Source organism: Sitophilus oryzae, unplaced genomic scaffold (assembly GCF_002938485.1).
Source record: "Sitophilus oryzae breed Bouriz unplaced genomic scaffold, Soryzae_2.0 scaffold_402_pilon_pilon, whole genome shotgun sequence".
Lineage (NCBI taxonomy): Eukaryota > Metazoa > Arthropoda > Insecta > Coleoptera > Curculionidae > Sitophilus > Sitophilus oryzae.
The window spans coordinates 1,669,947-1,690,082 of record NW_022146977.1 but is presented as its reverse complement, the minus strand read 5'-3'; the positions used below and the strand labels follow the sequence as shown (position 1 = coordinate 1,690,082).

At 34.6% G+C, this 20,136-nt stretch overlaps 1 protein-coding gene across 2 annotated transcripts in view; it reads left to right on the top strand.

The window, feature by feature from the left end:
• The window catches only part of LOC115885596 (sodium-dependent dopamine transporter), a 51,828-nt gene that overhangs the window by 19,044 nt on the left and 12,648 nt on the right, over nt 1–20,136 (top strand). The window contains exons 3-6 of one of the 2 annotated variants that reach the window (XM_030904556.1): nt 5,349–5,483; nt 16,649–16,803; nt 16,864–16,976; nt 18,261–18,534. In XM_030904556.1, the coding sequence (XP_030760416.1) occupies nt 5,349–5,483; nt 16,649–16,803; nt 16,864–16,976; nt 18,261–18,534 (677 nt within the window). The remainder of the gene's footprint in view (nt 1–5,348; nt 5,484–16,648; nt 16,804–16,863; nt 16,977–18,260; nt 18,535–20,136) is intronic. The other variant, XM_030904557.1, reaches the window with a different exon arrangement.

Genomic DNA, 20,136 nt, shown 5'->3' with positions numbered 1-20,136 from the left:
GGAAAACTAATAATGCACTGACGCATACAAAAATCAAACGAATACTAAATTTCATTTATCAAAAGCATTCGATATTCGTGGCTCAACGATAACCATTTAGTCGCACGGCGAGGTTGTCACATATGCTTTAGTATACAAATGAATGAATGATTTTATTCGAATAAAACCATTCGATAGTTGAAATCATTCATTCGTTAACCATTCGATAGTTCCTATCGCTAATAAAAACAGATCAAACCCCTCCCCACCACTTTATTTTAACAGACGGGGAAAATGGTTTAATAAAAAAGATCCAAAATTTACTGAAGATTATGAAGCTATTATTTATAGTACATCGTATCTAGGCAAAATTTCTTAAAAATTCCATTTTGTTATTTTCCATAGCAGTTACGCCCTCTAGCGGCCGTCCTACAAACTTGAAAATAATTTCCAGCAATTTCTCATGGTCTCATTACTCATAAATATTTTTTCCCGCAAGCTCTACAACTAATACTTTCCGAGATACAGCCGAGAGCTATTCTTTGTGGGACACCCTGTACAATTTGTAGCGGACACGCCTATAGTACACTTTTTTTCCGAAAATAGCCTATAGCGACAGATTTTAATAAGCGGGAACGGTCTCATCTTCAAAGTGGTAATTAAGTAGGTAGGGCGGGAGGGTTAGGGTTCGGAGGAAGCGAGAAGTGGCGGCATCTGCCGGCGGCTTCTTTTTGTACCAATAACGACGTTATGATTCAATTTCCGACCTATTAAAGCCCTCTCTAAAGCGACGCTGTACTATATGTAGATACCAGAGCGACTAAATAAACTGTCAATGTCATTTCCTTAGTGAAATTGGTCGAAAATTAGGGAGGAGATAGAGCCTTAAAAAAACGTATTTTCAAAGCTTTAAAGCATTTTTATACAGGGTGTTTCAAAAAACGTGTGCCATCTCTCGTTATTTTTCATATCAACATAGGTCGGATTATGTTTTGTTTCGTAGCTACAGGGTGTTAAAGTCTTAATATATTTTTTCGATTTATTATAATTTTCTTCTAAGTAAATATGCGTTTCGAATGAAATTTTGAGGGTAAAAGTTACTATAAATTAGTAGTGGGAACTATCGAATGAATAATATCGAAACATTCGATAGTTGCAATTCATTCGAATAATTCGATAGCTAGTAAAAAAACATTCGTTGAAAACTATTCGAATAAAAATTATCGAATAGATGCGTCATCTGCCTTGAAATATTGTATTCTAGTAATTCGGCAGCAAAAACCATTCATTTATTCGTCAGGATCGATTATAATAAAATATTAACTGGATTTTAGTTGTCGCCCGGCGACGTAGGTTTCTTTCCGAGAAACCCGACAGCGGTCGGTGGCAATGCTATGAAAGAAGCCGGCATCTTTGATTTTTTTGCGGAATCATATAAAGATAAGGACACATTATTTTTTTTATTGAGGTGCTAGTATGTACACAGAAAATACATTATGAAGGGCGCTGTTGCCATATATTGGTATTAGTTGGTATTAGCAAAGAATATTATTGTTTGGCTTTAGTTAGTTAGGGATAGTATGTCTATATATTTTGCATTTTTTTTATTAATATTCTGTTGTTACACTGCAATAATACTTGTTATTTTGGATGTAGGAAAATTATTTTTAATATTTTTAAGCAAAGACTGGTTTAATAAAAATAATAATAACAGTAATAATTTGTTATACCTATTAACAACAAAATTTAAAATAATTTAATATAAACATTTTTTTTACGTAGTAGCAAAATATAAACAACAAATTAGATGTCAAAATTATTTATATTAGATCCTATTTAAAAAATATATATCTAATCTTTAAATTTTTTGTGGCAACGTTGGTTTATTAAATAATAATAATTACAGAACTAATTTGTTATATTAACAACAAACTTTAAAATCCTGAAATATAAACATTTATTAATTTTCTAAACATGCAGTGTAATGGAAGAAAAATATAAATAAAAAATTAGAAATCAAAATTATTTATATTAGGTACTTTATATTACTATTTAAAAATAATATTTATTTTACTGGCATTTACTTTAAAAATAAATGAAATATTTCTTCGCAAAAACTACATGTAAGAGAATTAGCATAAACAAAATACAAACATCGTTAACTTTTTTTTTTTAAATTGGCACGTGTAAAATTTTTCAATTTAATTTTCTCACCCCATAGTTTGAGTTCGATAACCATTTACTTAACCACATTACTTAAATATGCTTATTAAGTTCAACTAATTCATATTATTAAAACATCTAAAATACAAATATGTATTTTTAAAATTAATTCTAAGTTCATCTCATCTCTCTTAAAAATTGCTACTTCTCAAAATTTCCCATTAAAAAATAGACCAGATATACCATATAAAATAAAATAATTGAAAGATCGGGCTACGGAAAATCACACAAATTTTCGGAAAAATTTTGACACCTGCACACACACAATCGTCAATTAAAAAAACTACTATTTTAGTATTTTAAATATTTTAACAAACGCAAAAAATAGCACAGTATTTATAAGGTGAAGTTATAAAATTTGGAAGAACTAATAATGCACTGACGCACACAAAAATCAAACGAATACTAAATTTCATTTATCAAAAGCATTCGATAGTCGTGGCTCAACGATAACCATTTAGTCGCAAGGCGAGGTTGTCACATATGCTTTAGTATACAAATGAATGAATGGTTTTATTCGAATAAAACCATTCGATAGTTGAAATCACTCATTCAGTAACCATTCGATAGTCTAATTCATTCGATAGTTCCCATCGCTACTATAAATGGGACATATTTTAAAGCTAAAAAAATGTCGACATATTGACCAGGGACGTGCATATGGGTTATCACTGGAATATTTCTCTAAAAAAAGCATGTACGCTACTGACTTTTTTTCTCTTGCTGGCGAAAGAGTGTAAGCAGTTTGATGCCGATTAAAAGTTGTCTCTTGATATTTTGTCGATTTCCGCCTCCTTGATGAGATAAACGCAATTTTATTAATTTGCCTTGATCCAAGTCTAATAGCAACCTTTAAAGAAATAATGCGTCAACCACAGGGAATTGCTGAGCATCCTTGACAGAAGAGGCCTGGATACCCAAGACCTGAAAATTATCCAAAAGATATACGAACAACAAGTAGCGACAGTAAAACTACAGGACACTGAAACAACAGCAATACCTATCAAGCGTGAAGTTAGGCAAGGATGCGTATTGAGCCCTATGCTCTTCAATATGTACTCCGAACTAATATTTCGAAATGCGCTTGAGGGATCAGAAGACGGCATAAAAGTGAATGGCAGGCTGATTAACAACATGAGATATGCTGATGATACCGTCGTTATTGCAGACACCACTGAGGGCCTGCAAAGACTTCTTGATAGACTGTCCTCGGTGGGCGACTCAATGGGTCTCAGGATAAATACAAACAAAACAAAAGTCATGGTGATAAATAGAGATGCAAGACAGGCAACGGAGGTAGTCGTAGGTGGGACACCAATAGCAAGAGTCTCAAAGTTTAGATATTTGGGCAGTTGGATTAGTGAAGACCTAAACCCAGACATTGAGATCAGAGCTCGAATTGAGATGGCTAGATCAAACTTCCTAAAATTGCGGAACCTACTGTGCGATAAACGTCTCAACATCCATATAAAAGACAACTTCGTCAAGTGCTACGTACTTTCCACACTTCTCTACGGGGTTGAGTCGTGGACACTCAAAGTAAGCGCAATGAATAAGTTGGAAGCATTTGAGATGTGGGTATATCGCAGAATGCTGAGAATACCATGGACTGACCGTGTCTCGAATGAACGAGTTCCAACCGTCGAGGACCGAGAACTCCTCGACATAATAAAAAAGAAGAAAGCAGCCTATTTGGGCCATATCATGAGACATAGCAAGTATGAATTCCTTCAGCTCATCATCGAGGGTAAAATTGAGGGAAAGCGCGGACCCGGACGACGGCAATGCTCCTGGCTGAAGAACATCAGAGATTGGACAGGCCTGGACTTACATACTTTGCTGAGAAGAGCGAAAAATAGAAATTTGCCATGGTTGTTGCCGATCTTCACTGAATGGAGAAGGCACTTTAAGAAGAAGAAAGAAATAATATCATTAACTTGCGAAAGTTTTAAGTAAGTGCTTATTGATTCCTCATCAAAAAATATGAAAAACAGTTCCTATAAACATGTGTATGGAAATGCACAGTTTCAGAGTTACAGGATATTAAAACTTCAAAAAAATTAGGTTTTTTGTAATTATCGTAAATACCATAATTTTTTTATTTGAAATTGCCGTATGTTGGACCAATATTAATAATAACTAATAGTAATAATATTTAATAATAAATTAGGTAAAATATATACTTTATTAATTTTATTTTAATTTTATTAATTGTGGTTAATTTTGTTGTTTGTCTCATCAAGGGGGCCGAATTCGACAAAATATCAAGAGATAACTTTTAATTGGTATTAAACGCACTACACAATTTTGATATCAAAAGGAAAAAAAATCAGTGGCGCACATATATTTTTTTAATATTCCAGTGATAACCCATATGCACGTCTCTGATGAATTTATCGACATAGCATTTTAGTAAAAAAATATGTAGCACTTATAGTAACTTTTACCCACAAAATTTCATTGGAATCACTAAAAGTACTTGAAAGAAAATTATAATAAATCGAAAGATAATTTAGACTTTAACACCCTGTAGTTACGAAACAAAACAGAATCGGACCTATGTGGATATGAAAAATAAATCTTATTTTTACGTGAGGAATCTCCCCACGAGAGATGGCACATGTTTCTTGAAACACCCTGTATACTCTTAAATTATAGCACTTAGTTGCCTGTCTTCACATTCGTTTCTACTTTCTATTCGTAATTTCAACTTAATTTCCATCTTTAATCAAAATCGATATATCGAAGAAGAAAAAGAAATAATATGGCTATCGTAGCAATTGGTTCTTAAGTTCGACGTCTTGTAAGTCGTCTAAAGGAAATCGCAAATTTAATTTTTTTCAGAGACGTTCTTATAAAAGCTCCCTAGAGAGAAAGGCAGAGTCTCCATGATCTTTAGATTTTCCCAATCGCATTATAGGTACCTTACGCCGAATAATTATGTTCTTCGAATACTTATATTTGATTCCCATTTTTTATCTATCGATAATATTTAACGTAAAAAATGCAGTAAAGTACGATTTCGTTTTTTACATCAACTTTTAATCTACTTAAATAAAAAAGGTCTAAAGAAGAATGATTAAGGTTTTATGTGCCTATTTCATTAATCTTTTATGTTCTACATATTTTTTGTTTAAAATTTTTAGGTGCCTTTCTTGTTCCGTATTGTATTATGTTAGTTATTGGAGGAATACCACTGTTTTATATGGAACTTGCATTGGGACAGTACAACAGAAAGGGAGCAATAACATGTTGGGGTAGATTATGTCCATTATTCAAAGGTAAGTTGGCAAAAAGCGTATTTTCTGATATTAATATTTGAACACAAATTTGAAAATTTAAGATGTAGTATTGTGTTATTCCAAATTAATACAATTTTAGTTGCCATTAACAACTTTGAAGGTACCCGGCGGCGTAGAGGTACAGGCTCTCGTCTACCAATTCGAAGGTTGTGGGTTCGAATCCTACAGCCGGCATTTCATCAGCCGACTATTTTTATTAAAATAAAAATAGTTTGGGTACCTAGGCCGACTCAGCCTTATATGAGTACTTGAGATTCACAATCCTGGGGTAATAATAGGCGGTTGAAGCGTAATGTATATACCTCCCTTGTATACCGAACGGCTCTAGTATGGCAAGCTGTACTGTGACAAATCTTTTCGGATTGATCACTTGTCTATGGGTAGAATTTTAGAATTTTTAGAATTTAGAATGAGTGGGAGGGGGGTTAATCACTTCGACCTTACAGATCCATTGTGTCCCCCTTTCTTGAATCATAACTCATCATACAGTCCCAGGGCTTTGACAAAAGCCAGTATCTGGGACGGTTTTATAGTGGGTAGTTCTCCATCTCCAATATCAGTCGTACCAAAATTCATGGCCCGAATGGTTGTCGTCTCGGCGCACTCAGTGATGAGGTGTACTGGTGTTTCACCATCTTCCCCACAGAATCTGCATTCGCCGTTTCTTCTTAGTTTCAATCTACTGAGGTGTTCATTGAGGAGACAGTGTCCTGTTAAAAACCCCGTGACAATCCGAAGATTGTTCTTACTCAGACCCAGGAAGATCTGTGATTTTTCTTGATCATAAGCCCTCAGAAACTTCTTCGAGTGTCTTAGACCATTGCAAGATTTCCATTCCAGGTTGCGGATGGAATCTTCCAAGTTCTTGAGTTCCGCCTTGAGTTGGTTACCACTTGGAAAGCAGAACGGTTCTGGTCCAGTTAGTGGAGTGTTCGCTCCTTTCCTAGCTAGATTATTTGCTTTTTCATTGCCTTCTATCCCTTGGTGAGCAGGCACCCAGTGTAGGAGGACTTTGTTTTCTTTGCCTAATTTATTCAGCTTCTCTAAGCATTCTTTGACCAATTTCGAATCGATTGATACTGAGTTGATCGCCTTTAACGCTGCTTGACTATCAGATAAGATGGCTATTTCTTGTGTCCGATAGTTCCTATCTAAGATAAGTTGTACGCATCTCTCGATAGCGTAGATTTCTGCCTGTAGGATACTAGGGCCCATTGGTTCGGAGTAATTAGCTCTCGGCCCAAACACTCCGATCCCTGTTCCCGTATTGGATTTGGAAGCATCAGTATACCAAGTTATGGTATGGTCTTTTAACTGATGGGCAAGCGTTTCGCTCTTCCAATCCTTCTTATTGCTCAATACTACATTGACATGTTTGTCAAAGTTGTACGTTCTTGGCATATCGTCCACTGGGAGTTGCAGGAGTGGTATTTCCTTTTTGAGGGTGTTCCAAGCCCCTGATCTGACAATTCTCCCAGTACTAATTCCGTTAGTGACCATTCTAATCATTGTCGCATTGGCATATCTACCAATGACAATCTATCTACAATGTCTATGGGTAGCGTGACTATTTTATAATTATGAAAAAACAATTAAGTTGAGCGCGGCAATGAAGTCGGCAAACTTGGATAAAAAGTACACCAACTCTTTGGGGCGTATCTTTAATGCGTTGTCTTGATGATGTTAGTTACACAAATCTACTATAACTTACCTTAATTGCGGCCCAACCTCTGTCTGTAAATCTGTAGCTCATTTCTCGAGACTTTTCTGGACTGCTCTGGAGATATTCTGCCCGTTCATAAGGATCTTATTTATATACTTTTAAAACACTCTTGGTTATTTTTACTATAGAAATAAAACTGCCGAGTTTTCAGAAAACATTTAAATATAATATTAAAGAAAAAAATAAAGAACTAAAAGAAAATATATATATATAAAATTAAGTTACTTATTATTAATCAGAATAAAAAAAAAGATGGAAGAAATACAAGAAAATTGTCTGGTGTTTTCATTACTATATCAACACATTAAAATAATTTTAAAGAAGAATAAAACAGAAATTAAAAACATTTGACAAAAGGACTTAAAAAAATAACTAACTAAGTTTCGCGAACCCGAGGGAAAACCGTCTCTTTTAGAAACTCAAACCGAACTAACTTTTCAGCCTAAAAACAGCCCCGGGGTTCCAACATTACAGGGTTGAAGGGTGGTACATTCGGTACTTAGCCAATAGGATCATCCCTAAAGGTACTGTTCTTTGTTTGATTGGTCAGCTTGATACCGCTCTTCAAACCAAGTTGGTTCGACCTCCCGTTGTTAGATGGCAGTACTATGACCATTTTACGTATTTAATTCTCATTTGGCGCCAATTATAACTAGGTACGTGCTTTTCTTAAGTTCACAGATCCTTTACAAACATTCGGCAATAGTTAAACATGTTATCAAGGGTGGTTATTGGTTTTACAACGTCCCAGCGTTTTTATCTAAGGGCTATCTTTACAATTTTTCTGTTTACTTCTAAGTTTTACAGTTTATTTGCTTTGTCCTTCTATAAGTTTGGGAATTTAAAAATATTCACGTTTGAAAGATGTTTGTTTTATTACTTCCTGTTAAAACGATCCTCTCCCGAAACTAACAACCGAAAACATCGACTTGAACGTAAAGGACATAGGAAATAATCTGTTAATAATATAAATAATAATATAAAGGAAATAATCTGTTACAGTACCTTGCTACTTCCAAAGCGTTAAACGCTATATACGGGAGCTATTATTATTAACAACTTCTACATTTCAAATTTTGATAGTGGTTTGAATGAAGTACTTTTTAATATTACAAATAGGCTTTATCATATAATAAAAAAGATTAATTTATTAAATTTAACTTCACGATGAAAAGGACTATATCCAAAGGAAAAAACTAAGCATACAGAAAATATTAATAATAATTTTACAAGCTTTTAAGGGGTTGAAACGGTAAAATTGACTGCAAAAATTGAGATTTTTATTCACCTTTTTAGGGGAGGTTGAAAGGCTTAAAAGCATATTTTACGAGGTTGTAATTCTCGCGTCAAGTGAGCGAAAATGGGGCCGATATAATTTCGAGTGCTGACCGTTTTTCTGCTCGCTCGCACAAGAAAATTCACTCTGAATAACGGATGGGTTAGTCAAATAGAGCGTTGATTTTTTTTGTAAAAGAGAAAACGATAATAGTGTAATGGCAGTTTTTTTGTTTTTAAAGTTTTTAGATATTTTATTTAGGGTTCAGATTTATAGGTCCGGAATAATCTTCACAGATGTCACCTTTTAAGATAAAAATGCATCGGTACGTACGCAGTAATAAAATGAATTTAAATTTAATTTAAATTAAATATAAACACAACCAAACTTATATGGAATCATCTATTATTTTTCATAATTTCTGAGACGAATGAACATTTTGTGTTGATGAATAAAACCTACCAAGTCAACCTAACAAGCCTTCAACAATTCCATGGACAGCCTAACCGTCGCGTCGGCCGTCGGCCAAGAGAGCGGCGCATCACTGGTAACTGCTCCTTTGTCGCGCCGCCGTGTCGAGCTTGCGTCATGCGAGGTTGCCGTAGTTTCAACATTTCAAATTCAAGACACTCGAAGAAATCAAATTCTTATTAAATTTTAAAAACAAACCAGAAAAACATGAAAGGAAACAAACAAAACACAAATGAATTGGTTATTGATAAGGTCACAAAAAAGAAATATCTAAAATGTTTATCGTAATTCAGAATTCAATACATCGAAAACAGCCCGACGAAAAATCAATTCATTTTTGTTTTGTTTGTCTCCTTTCATGTTTCTCTGTTTTATTTTTAAAATTTAATACGAATTTGATTGCTTCGAATGTCTTGAATTTGAAATTGTTGTAACTACGGCAACGTTGCTTAACATCGTCGTCTGACGCAAGCCCGCCACGATGGCGCGGCGACCGGCGACTCAAAGGACCAGTTCACACGCGGCGCTCTTGGCTGACGGTTAGGCTGTGGATGGAATTGTCGAAATACATCGAAAAAATAGCGAAAAAACAAAATACCTATTTAAAATTGTTGAGTGAAACATGTATTTTCTTAGATTGAAAGTAGTTCGTAAAGTGGCGATAAGAGACAATAATTCTCAACATTTATTCATTCGGAAAGGTATTCAAAGTAATGTGCGCTTTTCAAGGTGTTTTGTAAAACAGTGGTTCAAATAAAAGAGAGAAACATGAAAGAAAACAAACAAAACAAAAATGAATCGATTATTCGTTGGGCTGTTTTCTAAATTTCTTGAATTGAATTCTAAATTACGATAAACATTTTAGGAATTTCTTTTTTGTGACCTGATTGTGAATAATATGAATCATTTTATTAAATGTATTCCAAAATCAAGTTATTTTGCAGCATAACAAAGATTTTCGTAAACGTCATAAACGTAATGTTTTAGTTAATTTTCGGTGGTTTTTGTTAAGTTTTCATTGAAAGGGTAAGTATTAAAAATAATTAATGTGTTTTTTTTTCTATAATTATTAATAATGAGCACTGATAAAAGATTAAATTTACCATTCCTAATTTTTTGAGTAGAAATTTGTCTATGAATTTATAAATGTAGAACTATGTAGAATGTCGATAACATAGGAGGTTGCAACACTGCAAGGTTTAGATACACCGTAGGGAAATCTCAGGTGAATAAACAAGTGGCAGCAAAAAGTTTTTTCAAATTTCCCGGAAAATGTCAAGAAAAATTTTAAATTTTCAACATTTTTTTTTCGCAAAAAAAACCTCATAGGCGTGTTTCTGGGGTTGAACTATATTACCAGTTAAAATATTTGCACTTATTTCTGGGACACTCTGTATATTGGTACAGATTTGGCAGCCTGGAGTCTCGGTTGTCTTCTTGGAGCTCTAAGAGCCCTAATTCTCGATGGTCATCTGATTTTAAGCCAGTTCTGGTCTCATCCGAAAAAATAACATTTTGCCAGTTCTGAATTGTCCAGTTTTGATGTTGATAAGGCACCAATTTAGCAGGTCAATTTTATTTTGCCGAGTTAACTATGGGACCCGTAACTCTCCTACTTACAATCCACGAGCACGAAGCCTTTTTTTATGGTTTGAATTGAAACGTTCACCTGTAGCTACTAGAAGTACACCTGTAACTGTTTTTGTAGCTCTGGATGAGAAACATTGGGAATTCTTCTAGCAATTTGGCACACAAAGCGTTCTTGTTGTTCAGTTGTGATTCTTTGACGACTTTGTCTGGGCCTGTTCTTGAGAGTTCCTAGTTCCAAGTACCTTGCATATGTTTTCGATAGAACACACCCTGGGTAAAGCCTCTATTAAAAACTTACTTATTAACTATCTCTGCTACGTCTCTTTGTGGTATTCCTTCTTCAATGAGAGCAATAATTCTTCCCCTCTATACATCTGTTAATCCAACATAAGGCATTTTTTATTACTACCAGCACAGAATATCTAGCTACGCAACAGAAAAATACTCGAAATGAAAGAGCTAAAATTGCACAAATAGAATACTAGATGGCGCGACAATATCATAATCAGAATATAATTAGAAATTTTGAACTTTCCGTTTTGGATCGACGGCTCGTCGACGGCCTTATAGCTCGGCTAAATATGCACAGTTGCCAGATTCAAAAAGACTTGATTTGGCATCCCATTCTTTTTATTGTGTATAATGCAGTATGTGTTTCTTTCTATTCTCCTTTTCTTGTCAGATACACTTATATTAATTATTCCTTTGGCTATTAAAATAGTTTTAAGTATATTATTACAAAACATATACATTTTTAATATACACTACCTTATAATGTTAACTAAGAAAATACCTTTAATTACCTTTAAAATTAATAATATACAGGGCGATTGATAGTGATATTTATTAATGCTGGAACGTTAGTAATGAAATATAAGTTTAATAATAATGGAAATAATTTATTAAAAAGCAGTAGGTACAAAAAATGTTAACTGACTAAAAAATACTATAATAACAAATTTCTTCCGTTTGCCACGTTATTTATATAGACCTAGGTAGATTTTAAAAAGTGACACAGGTACAATTAATAATATATTAGTTCGGCATAAAAGTTGCTGTCACGACATCGAACAATAAATTAAAATTCGTAAAATAAATTAAAATTATTAATTAAACAAATCTTTATAAAGAAACGCAAGTATACCAAATTTGGGTCCAATCGAACTCCAGGAAATGATATCATAATAGTGTACTATATTATGGTACCACTCGATATGCTTTAAGGTACCATAATACTGCAATAATGTCACCGAAGATCCGTAATATACCAAATTTAAGAACAATCGAACGCCATGAAATGGTAACGTAATATGGTACTATATTAAGGTACCACTTTATATACATCATAGTACAATCATATTACAATGTAACCGAAGATACGTAGTATACCAAGTTTAAGCCCAATCGAACGCCAGGAAATGGTATCGTAATATGGTACTATATTAAGGTACCACTTTATATGCATCATAGTACCATCATATTACAATATTACCGAAAATACGTAGTATACCAAGTTTAAGCCCTATTGCCGCCATGAACCTAATATTGCTGTCATCAAATATGGTACTATAGAAGGTACCACTTTATATGCTCCTTGGTTGCATGATATTATAATGTCACTGAAGATATAGTATACCAAGTTTAAGCCCAATCGAACGCCATGTATCGTAATATGGTACTATATTATGGTATCACTTGATATGCTGGTACCATAATATTGTAATGTCATGAAAAATAGTATATATCAAATAGCGTATGATACCGAAAAAAACGGCGTCCAGTTGGCTCGAAAAGGACGATCGATGACATTTCCCATATAAATTTACATATAAAATGACAGCGACATTCATTTCATAGCCATCGCTAACGCCTTTTTTCCCGATTATACGATATGAACTTGATATGAACACAATCGAACGTCAGGAAGTGGTATCATAATAGTATAACAATACTTATATTGTCGCCGAATTACAATGAAAATTCAGGATTCAATTATACAATCAAACGTCAGGTAGTGATTGTAATTTAGCTCATAAGATTTAATTCCAACTAACATGGCAAATTGAAATAAACAGCTCTGATCTATTTTAATATGTTTAAATGATTTAGCAAATTTGAAGGTAGGCTTTATCAGGAAGTATTACGATATGAATTACATTATGGCAACACTGCACAAAATTCTTTTAAATTTTGTTTGTAGAAAACTGTTTTCTTTTAAATTTATTGCCTCTATTATGTAGTAGCGAAACTACCGCATCAAAATATCTGATTTGGAGACAGGCTTTTTAAGCCTGTCTCCTTTTGCTACCTACAATTTTATACATGTAACGAGGCTTCTGTTGCGTAGCTAGATATTCTGTGCTACCAGGTATATCTATCAATATTCAGTACCTAAATAAGCCCTCCTTTCGTACGACAATCGCCGTATTTCTTCTAAAATCCGACAAGTCCACGATAAATTTTATTTATTTTACCAACTGCTGCGTGTTACAATCTTTCTGACTCTAGCTTGGAGAATGATAAAAGGCCATTCTCCCCTTCGCGTTCCGAATCCAACAGGTCCATAAAACTCGGCTTCGAACTCAATTACGTACTCTGGATAATCTGCGGATGCCCGTGCAGGAAGTCTGGCATTGTGGTGACGTCTCTCGAACTTATGGCACAAGGATTATATTTCGTTTGAGCTTTAGAGGAAAGTTCGAGCGAAAAAAAAGGAGGCGAATAAGTTTAATATATAAGAGGCTAATAATAATTTTTTGTGTCAAAGGATTTAATTTTTTCTTCGTTTGAGAAAAATTATATACCAGATAGCAAGGAAATTACTGTAGAGGAAATGGAGTCACTTTGGATAAACAAACCAAGACTCACAAACGTACAACTCACAAATGAAAAGGATTTTTTTATTTACTTGCAATTTCTACGCTCTCTTTTTCATATAATCCCTTATTTTATACTGTGACCAACAAAAAACAGCATCCAGTTGGCCTGGAACTGACAATTTATGGAATTTCCCATATAATCTATACTAGTATATAAAATCATTAAGTGACTCACTGATTAATCACGATCCTCCTCAAACCACTCAAACGTAAGAAGCTCAATTTTGGCATACAGGTTGATTCTAGGGTGTAGAGGTTCGATAAGAAGGGATTTTTCGAAATTACAGTTCCAAGGGGGTGAAACCACCCCTCAAATATTACAATATTTTTTATTTAAAAAACGGTCAAGTTTCCGAAAAAACGCTTAAACACGTATATTTTATTTCGTTGTTTTACATATTTTAAAATTTTTTAAAAATGTATACAGGGTGTTTCGAAAAATTCTGCTTAAAGCGCTTGATGTAAAAAGCTGATTTTTGGAAAACGGATTGACTTTAGGGTGTAGAGGTTCGATAAGAAGGGATTTTTCGAAACTCAAATTCTAAGGGGGTGAAACCACCCCTCAAATATTAGAATATTTTTTATTTAAAAACCGGTGAGTTTTTCGGAAAAACTCGTAAACACGTATCTTTTATTTTGTTGTTTTACATATTTTAAGATTTTTTAAAAATTTATACAGGGTGTTTCTTAAAATATGACCATTGAGTAATCACGATTCTGCTTAAACTGCTTGACGTTTAAAGCTGGGTTTTGGCAAACGGATTGACTGTGGGGTGTAGAGGTTCGATAAGGAGGGGTTTCTCGAATCTTAAATTCCAAGAGGGTGAAAACGCCTCTCAAATATTACAATATTTGTTATTTAAAAAACGGTTAGTCTTTCGGGAAAACGCTTGGACAAGCATAATTTATTTGTTTTTTTTACATATTTTGAAATTTTTTAAAGAATCATACAGGGTGTTTCAAAAAGTTGGGTAATTGTTTATCACGATTCTGCTTAAACTGCTTGACGTAAAAAGGTTATTTTTGGCAAACGGATTTTTCGAAAGTCAAATTCCAACGAGATGAAACTACCCCTCATATATTACCAAGTTATATAATAATATCATGGGAATCATATCCCACCACATTATGAGAAATTATTACACACAATGCCATTATTTCTTATCCTAAAGTGAGAACCAGCAGTTTTCAGTAAATATATTCCTTAAAAAAATATAATATCTTAACAAGTCATCATAAAAAGTAGATAAGAAAAATAAGTCAACTTAAAAAACTCTTCTCATTTTTGTCAATGTTTTTATATGTTCAAGACGTCACCTTCCTTCCTCTTTTGACCAACCTTATCACTTAATATTTTTTTGGGTCACCCCATCACTCAACTAAATCGTGTCAGCGATAAAAATGATATATTGTTACGGATTGCATTTCTCCATTATGTATGTTAAAATATATTTTGAACAAACATATTTTAGCGTTAATGCATACATCAAAATCGAATAATATGAATAACATTACTTGGTAATAATATTTTGGGAATATGTTTGGCCAATTTCATTGATATTAAATTTAATTGTTCTGTAATTTATTTTAGTTATAGGATATATACAGGGTGTTTCAAAACAAATGCGAAAAACTTCAGGGGGTGATTCGTTGTTCAAAATAAAGGGTAGTTTGCTTTATAAACGTTGGGTCAAAAGTCAACCATTAGGAAGATATCGCGGTACAAAGATGGCGGAAAAATAATGTTTTTATTTTTTATCTTGAAAACGAAAAGAGATAGACTAATGAAATTTTATGGAAGCATTACTGTTATGAAAACACACTTTCTGGTACTTTTTTCATTTTTTGAAAATGAGTGGAAGGGGTTGAAATAAACTACCCCTATCATTCTTGTTAACGAAATTTAAAGAAAAATCTTATCAAACACATGCAGAAAAATTAATTTGGATAGTTCAGTTTGTTTAGAAACTTTTTTATCTCTTGTGTTTTTTTAATAAAATTCACCGATTTGAAATGAAAAAATAAAATGTAAAGCATTACATGTCAGGACAAAAAACATTTTTAGATTAAGAATCTAGTGATAATAACGATAATAATAATCATCTAGATAATAACGTATTGCAGTAGAGTAATGTCAAATAAAATAATATTAGGAACATCCTAAAAGTAACAGCGGCCGACTAGATTTTTTCCTAAAAAATTACAGCAGCCCACTAGATTCTTTATCAGAAAATGTTTTTTGCTGACATGTAATGCTTTACATTTTATTTTTTAATTTCAAATCGGTGAGTTTTGTCAAAAAAATACAAGAGATAAAAAAGTTTCTAAGCAAACTAAACTATCCAAATTAATCTTTTTGCATGTGTTTGATAAGATTTTTCTTTAAATTTCGTTAACAAAAATGATAGGGGTAGTTTATTTCAACCCCTTCCACTCATTTTAAAAAAGTGAAAAAATTACCAGAAAGTGTGTTTTCATAACAGTAATGCTTTCATAAAATTTCATTAGTCTATCTCTTTTCGTTTTCAAGATAAAAAATAAAAACATTATTTTTCCGCCATCTTTGTACCGCGATATCTCCCTAATGGTTGACTTTTGACCCAACGTTTATGAAGCAAACTACCCTTTATTTTGAACAAGGAATCACCCCCTGAAGTTTTTCGCATTTGTTTTGAAACACCCTGTATATGATATTTAAATACTATATTTAAGTATATTACGTGTAACACTGTTAGATTACAGTAACTTTATCCATGATGTTTATTTATTTTATCTGATGATTCTCATAATTTAAACTTCATTTTAGACTCTGATATAACATTATTTTGTAAATGTATACAGGGTGTTTCAAAAAACATGTGCCATCTCTCGTGGGGAGATTCTTTAAATGGCATTAAACGGCCTACACAATTTTGATATCAAAAGCAAAAAAGTCAAAATTTTTTTAACATTAAAATATGTAGCACATATAGTAACTTTAACCCTCAAAATTTAATTGGAATCACTAAAGTACTTGGAAGAAAATTATAATAAATTGACAGATGATTAAGACTTTAAGACCCTGTAGCGACGAAACAAAGCAGAATCGGACCTATGTTGATATGAAAAATAATTCTTTTTTTTAAGAGAGATGGCATGTTTCTTGAAACACCCTGTATAAGGAATATAAAAAAAATCTAGTTTAAATGGACTTTATTTGTTTTAGGCATCGGATATTCGGTAGTTTTGATAGCATTCTACGTTGATTTCTACTACAATGTTATTATAGCTTGGGCTCTTCGGTTTTTCTTTGCCTCTTTTACTGATATGTTGCCATGGACCACGTGTGATAACGAATGGAACACCCCGAACTGTAGACCGGTAATGTTTTAGTTAATAGTCTTGATTTAGAGAAAGAAACTAATGGTTTTCAAATTTCAGTTCGACTACAACCAAAATAGAAACATAACCCAGAATATTTTGTTTTACAATAAGTCGTTAGTTAACGAATCTTCAGACGCAACTTTAGCTTCAGCTGCCTCGGAATATTTCAAGTAAGTCATTTTATTTATAAAATTTTACGCGAATTATAATTTTAGAAATTAAATTTTAAAGTAGAACTTGACAACTATAGGATGATTCCCCATAAAGTGTTCTTAGTGGAGAATCTCATGCTTGATTGCATCCAACAAATTCACGGGTGAATGCTCGACTCTAGTATTTAAGCTCTACGCAAAATCTACCACATTAATATAAATAAAGAAAAAATATACCTGAACGTTAAGTGTTCCCTTCTTAATTCTATTTAATCCAATGTACTTATTATACCGTGCTGGCAACTGTTACTTTTGGGTCGTTACTTACATGTGTGGAAGTAAATCGCATAGGGATCTTATTAAGTTGGAGTGAGAAAAATGTGACGGTGTGCTGTTGCGGCGTTGCCGGTACGCCTTTCCCTATCAGGTAAGGTAAAATCACGATGGCAAACCGCTTATTAAACGACTTTTTTTCGAAAAGATAACTAGATAAAATCATTAGATAGCTTTCTGAGCATCTTAAATGGAATTATAAGGATATCGTGAGGGTGTCCATTTTTTTATAACGATAAAACGTCAGTAATCGCGATAATTTAAGAAAACTTTTACAATATGTTTAAATAAGAAAAATTCAATAAGGTTCTTTTTGCCATTCAAAAATTTTAAACAACGCATCCATTTACTTTTAGTGCATAGCAATTTTTAGCAATCGTGTAACTTTTTTATTTATAAAGATTTTCACATAGAAAATATAACAGAAACGTTAAGAAAGTTTTTGAAAAAAACAACAATCAATTATTTTTAATAGATTTTGAGATATCGATTCATTTTGAATTCAGTGTTCTAATAGCGCGACAACTGTCGAACACCACTCAATTCCACTAATTTTTACCAAAATGTAAGTGTTTCTAACTTGCACTTAAAAATCTTCAAGCTATAGGGAAAATTACAACGACTCGGTTATAAATAAATTAAGTATTGCGAGACGTAATTAAATCGTGAAGCTGGACGTATGACGTACACCTTTCCCTAGAACTTTAAGTACTGAGAGAGCTACTGATTAGGTCGACCGGTGGATTGCGACAAATCTGCTATATCCCCTTCCACGTTTCTTAGCAATATACGCAGTTTCTCGGTTTAGTTCGTACGTTTGGCAACGTGTTTACTGTTCTCTCTTTGTTCAGTACATTATAAACGCATTGTACTCTTCTTACATACGGAAATCTCGACCCAAGACTAACCTTTGCCAGCCCTTAGTAGAAAAAGAATCATTTTTATGTTGTTCCTATATTTTATTTTCAGTCGAGCTATACTGGAACTTCACCGAAGCCAAGGCCTCCACGATCTTGGCGCTATAAAATGGGACATGGCACTATGTCTCTTAGCTGTTTATGTTATTTGTTATTTTTCACTATGGAAAGGTATATCTACTTCGGGAAAAGTGGTTTGGTTCACAGCGTTATTCCCCTACGTAGTTCTCTTAATACTTTTTGTCAGAGGAATCACTTTACCGGGCTCGGCTGAAGGTATTAAGTACTATCTGAAACCCAATTTCAGTGTGATTTCGTCAGCTCAGGTAATAATATGTTAAAAAAAGTTGTAATAAAAATATATATACGGTGTCAAAAAAAATAGTGTATCTAACTATGGTAGATGATTCTACAGATAAAAATAGAACAAAAAAGCATCCGTTGCTATGCGATCGCCACTACTTCGTCCAATATAGCCTCTCCTAGAGACGTTTGCTGGTCGGTGGTCAGAGCAACCTCTGGGGAATCCTTTGGCAGCACCGCAATTTTCACTTGTCCAGCAATAGCGGCAAAGCTGGAGAAGAGGTGAGAGGTTCTCGCTCCCTGTCTTGCCCTTTGATGGAGATGAGTCAGGTTGTTTCTTGGTTTCCTTACTCTCCCCGTTTCGGAGGAGTGTTTTCGCTTTTGCTTCCTCTGGAGCAAGTCTCCGTGCTTCTGCTCCGCTAAGACCTACTCTCAGAGGATCGTCTAGCCCGCCTGGTTGACCCATTCCGGGTAGACGAAACGGTAGCTTGTGTCGCTTATTCGATCTAGAGGTAGGCTTCCGACCCTTGCTGGAGAAGGTGGTAGCTTGTGTGCCACTTGTGGAGGATGATCCCAAGCAAATGTCAGCCGCCTCTCTTGTAGTTTCCTTTGGATTTGGTCCCTTGGAACTTTCATTTGTAATGTACCCAGTGCTTCCCCTAGGAGATGCAAGACCTTGTCGTTGGTGGGGAAGCTCCTGGTCAGGTGCTGGGGGGAATCCCCTCTAGCATTTGGCTTGGTCTAAGAAGCATCTCACTCATCGTCTTGTCCCTGACTGTAGTGTCGTGGCCAGGGAATTGCACCAAGACATATAACGATACCGGGTGGGGCTACGGACAGCCTCAACCTTGGGGCACCGGGGGGCACCCCATTGTATTTTACCCCTTACTTCTACATGCGGGGCTCTGTAGAAGTGGACCGACTGTCCCTAGCGACTCATAGGAACACTATGAGATCTGGTAATAATAGTAATAAAAACATCACCGGTGAAGCTGTGGGGAAACCCCCTAGCGACACTGGGAACAGTAACAATGAAAGTTCCAAGGGGCCAAACCCAAAGAGAACTACAGGAGAGGTGGCTGACACTTGCGTGAGACCATCCTCCGCAAGTGGCATACAAGCTACCACCTCCTCCAAGGGTCGGGAGCCTACCTCCTACCTCTAAACCCAACAGGCGACACAAGCTACCGTTTCGTCTACCCGGCCTGGGTCGTAGCTCCTCGACTGTGAGGGACACGGGTCACCGTAGGAAGTCCTAGGACTGTATGATGAGTTATAACTCAAGAAAGGGGGACACAATAGATCTCTAAGGTCGCAGAGATTAACCCCCCTCCCACTTATTATATTCTATTCTATTCTAATGTACCCAGTGTCGCGAGGGGGCTTTCCCACAGCTTCACCGATGGTGTTTCTAATGCTAGATCTCATAGTGTTCCCACGAGTCGCTAGGGAAAGTCGGTCCACTTTTACACAGCCCGCATGTAGAAGTAAGGGGTAAATACAATGGGGTGCCCTCTGATGCCCCAAGGTTGAAGCCAGTAATGGCTAGTCCTCTATCTGCCACGCATCCTTTTGACCTGGTCCCGCCATCGTAGGATTTAGGTTTTTTGTGAGGTTATCTCCTC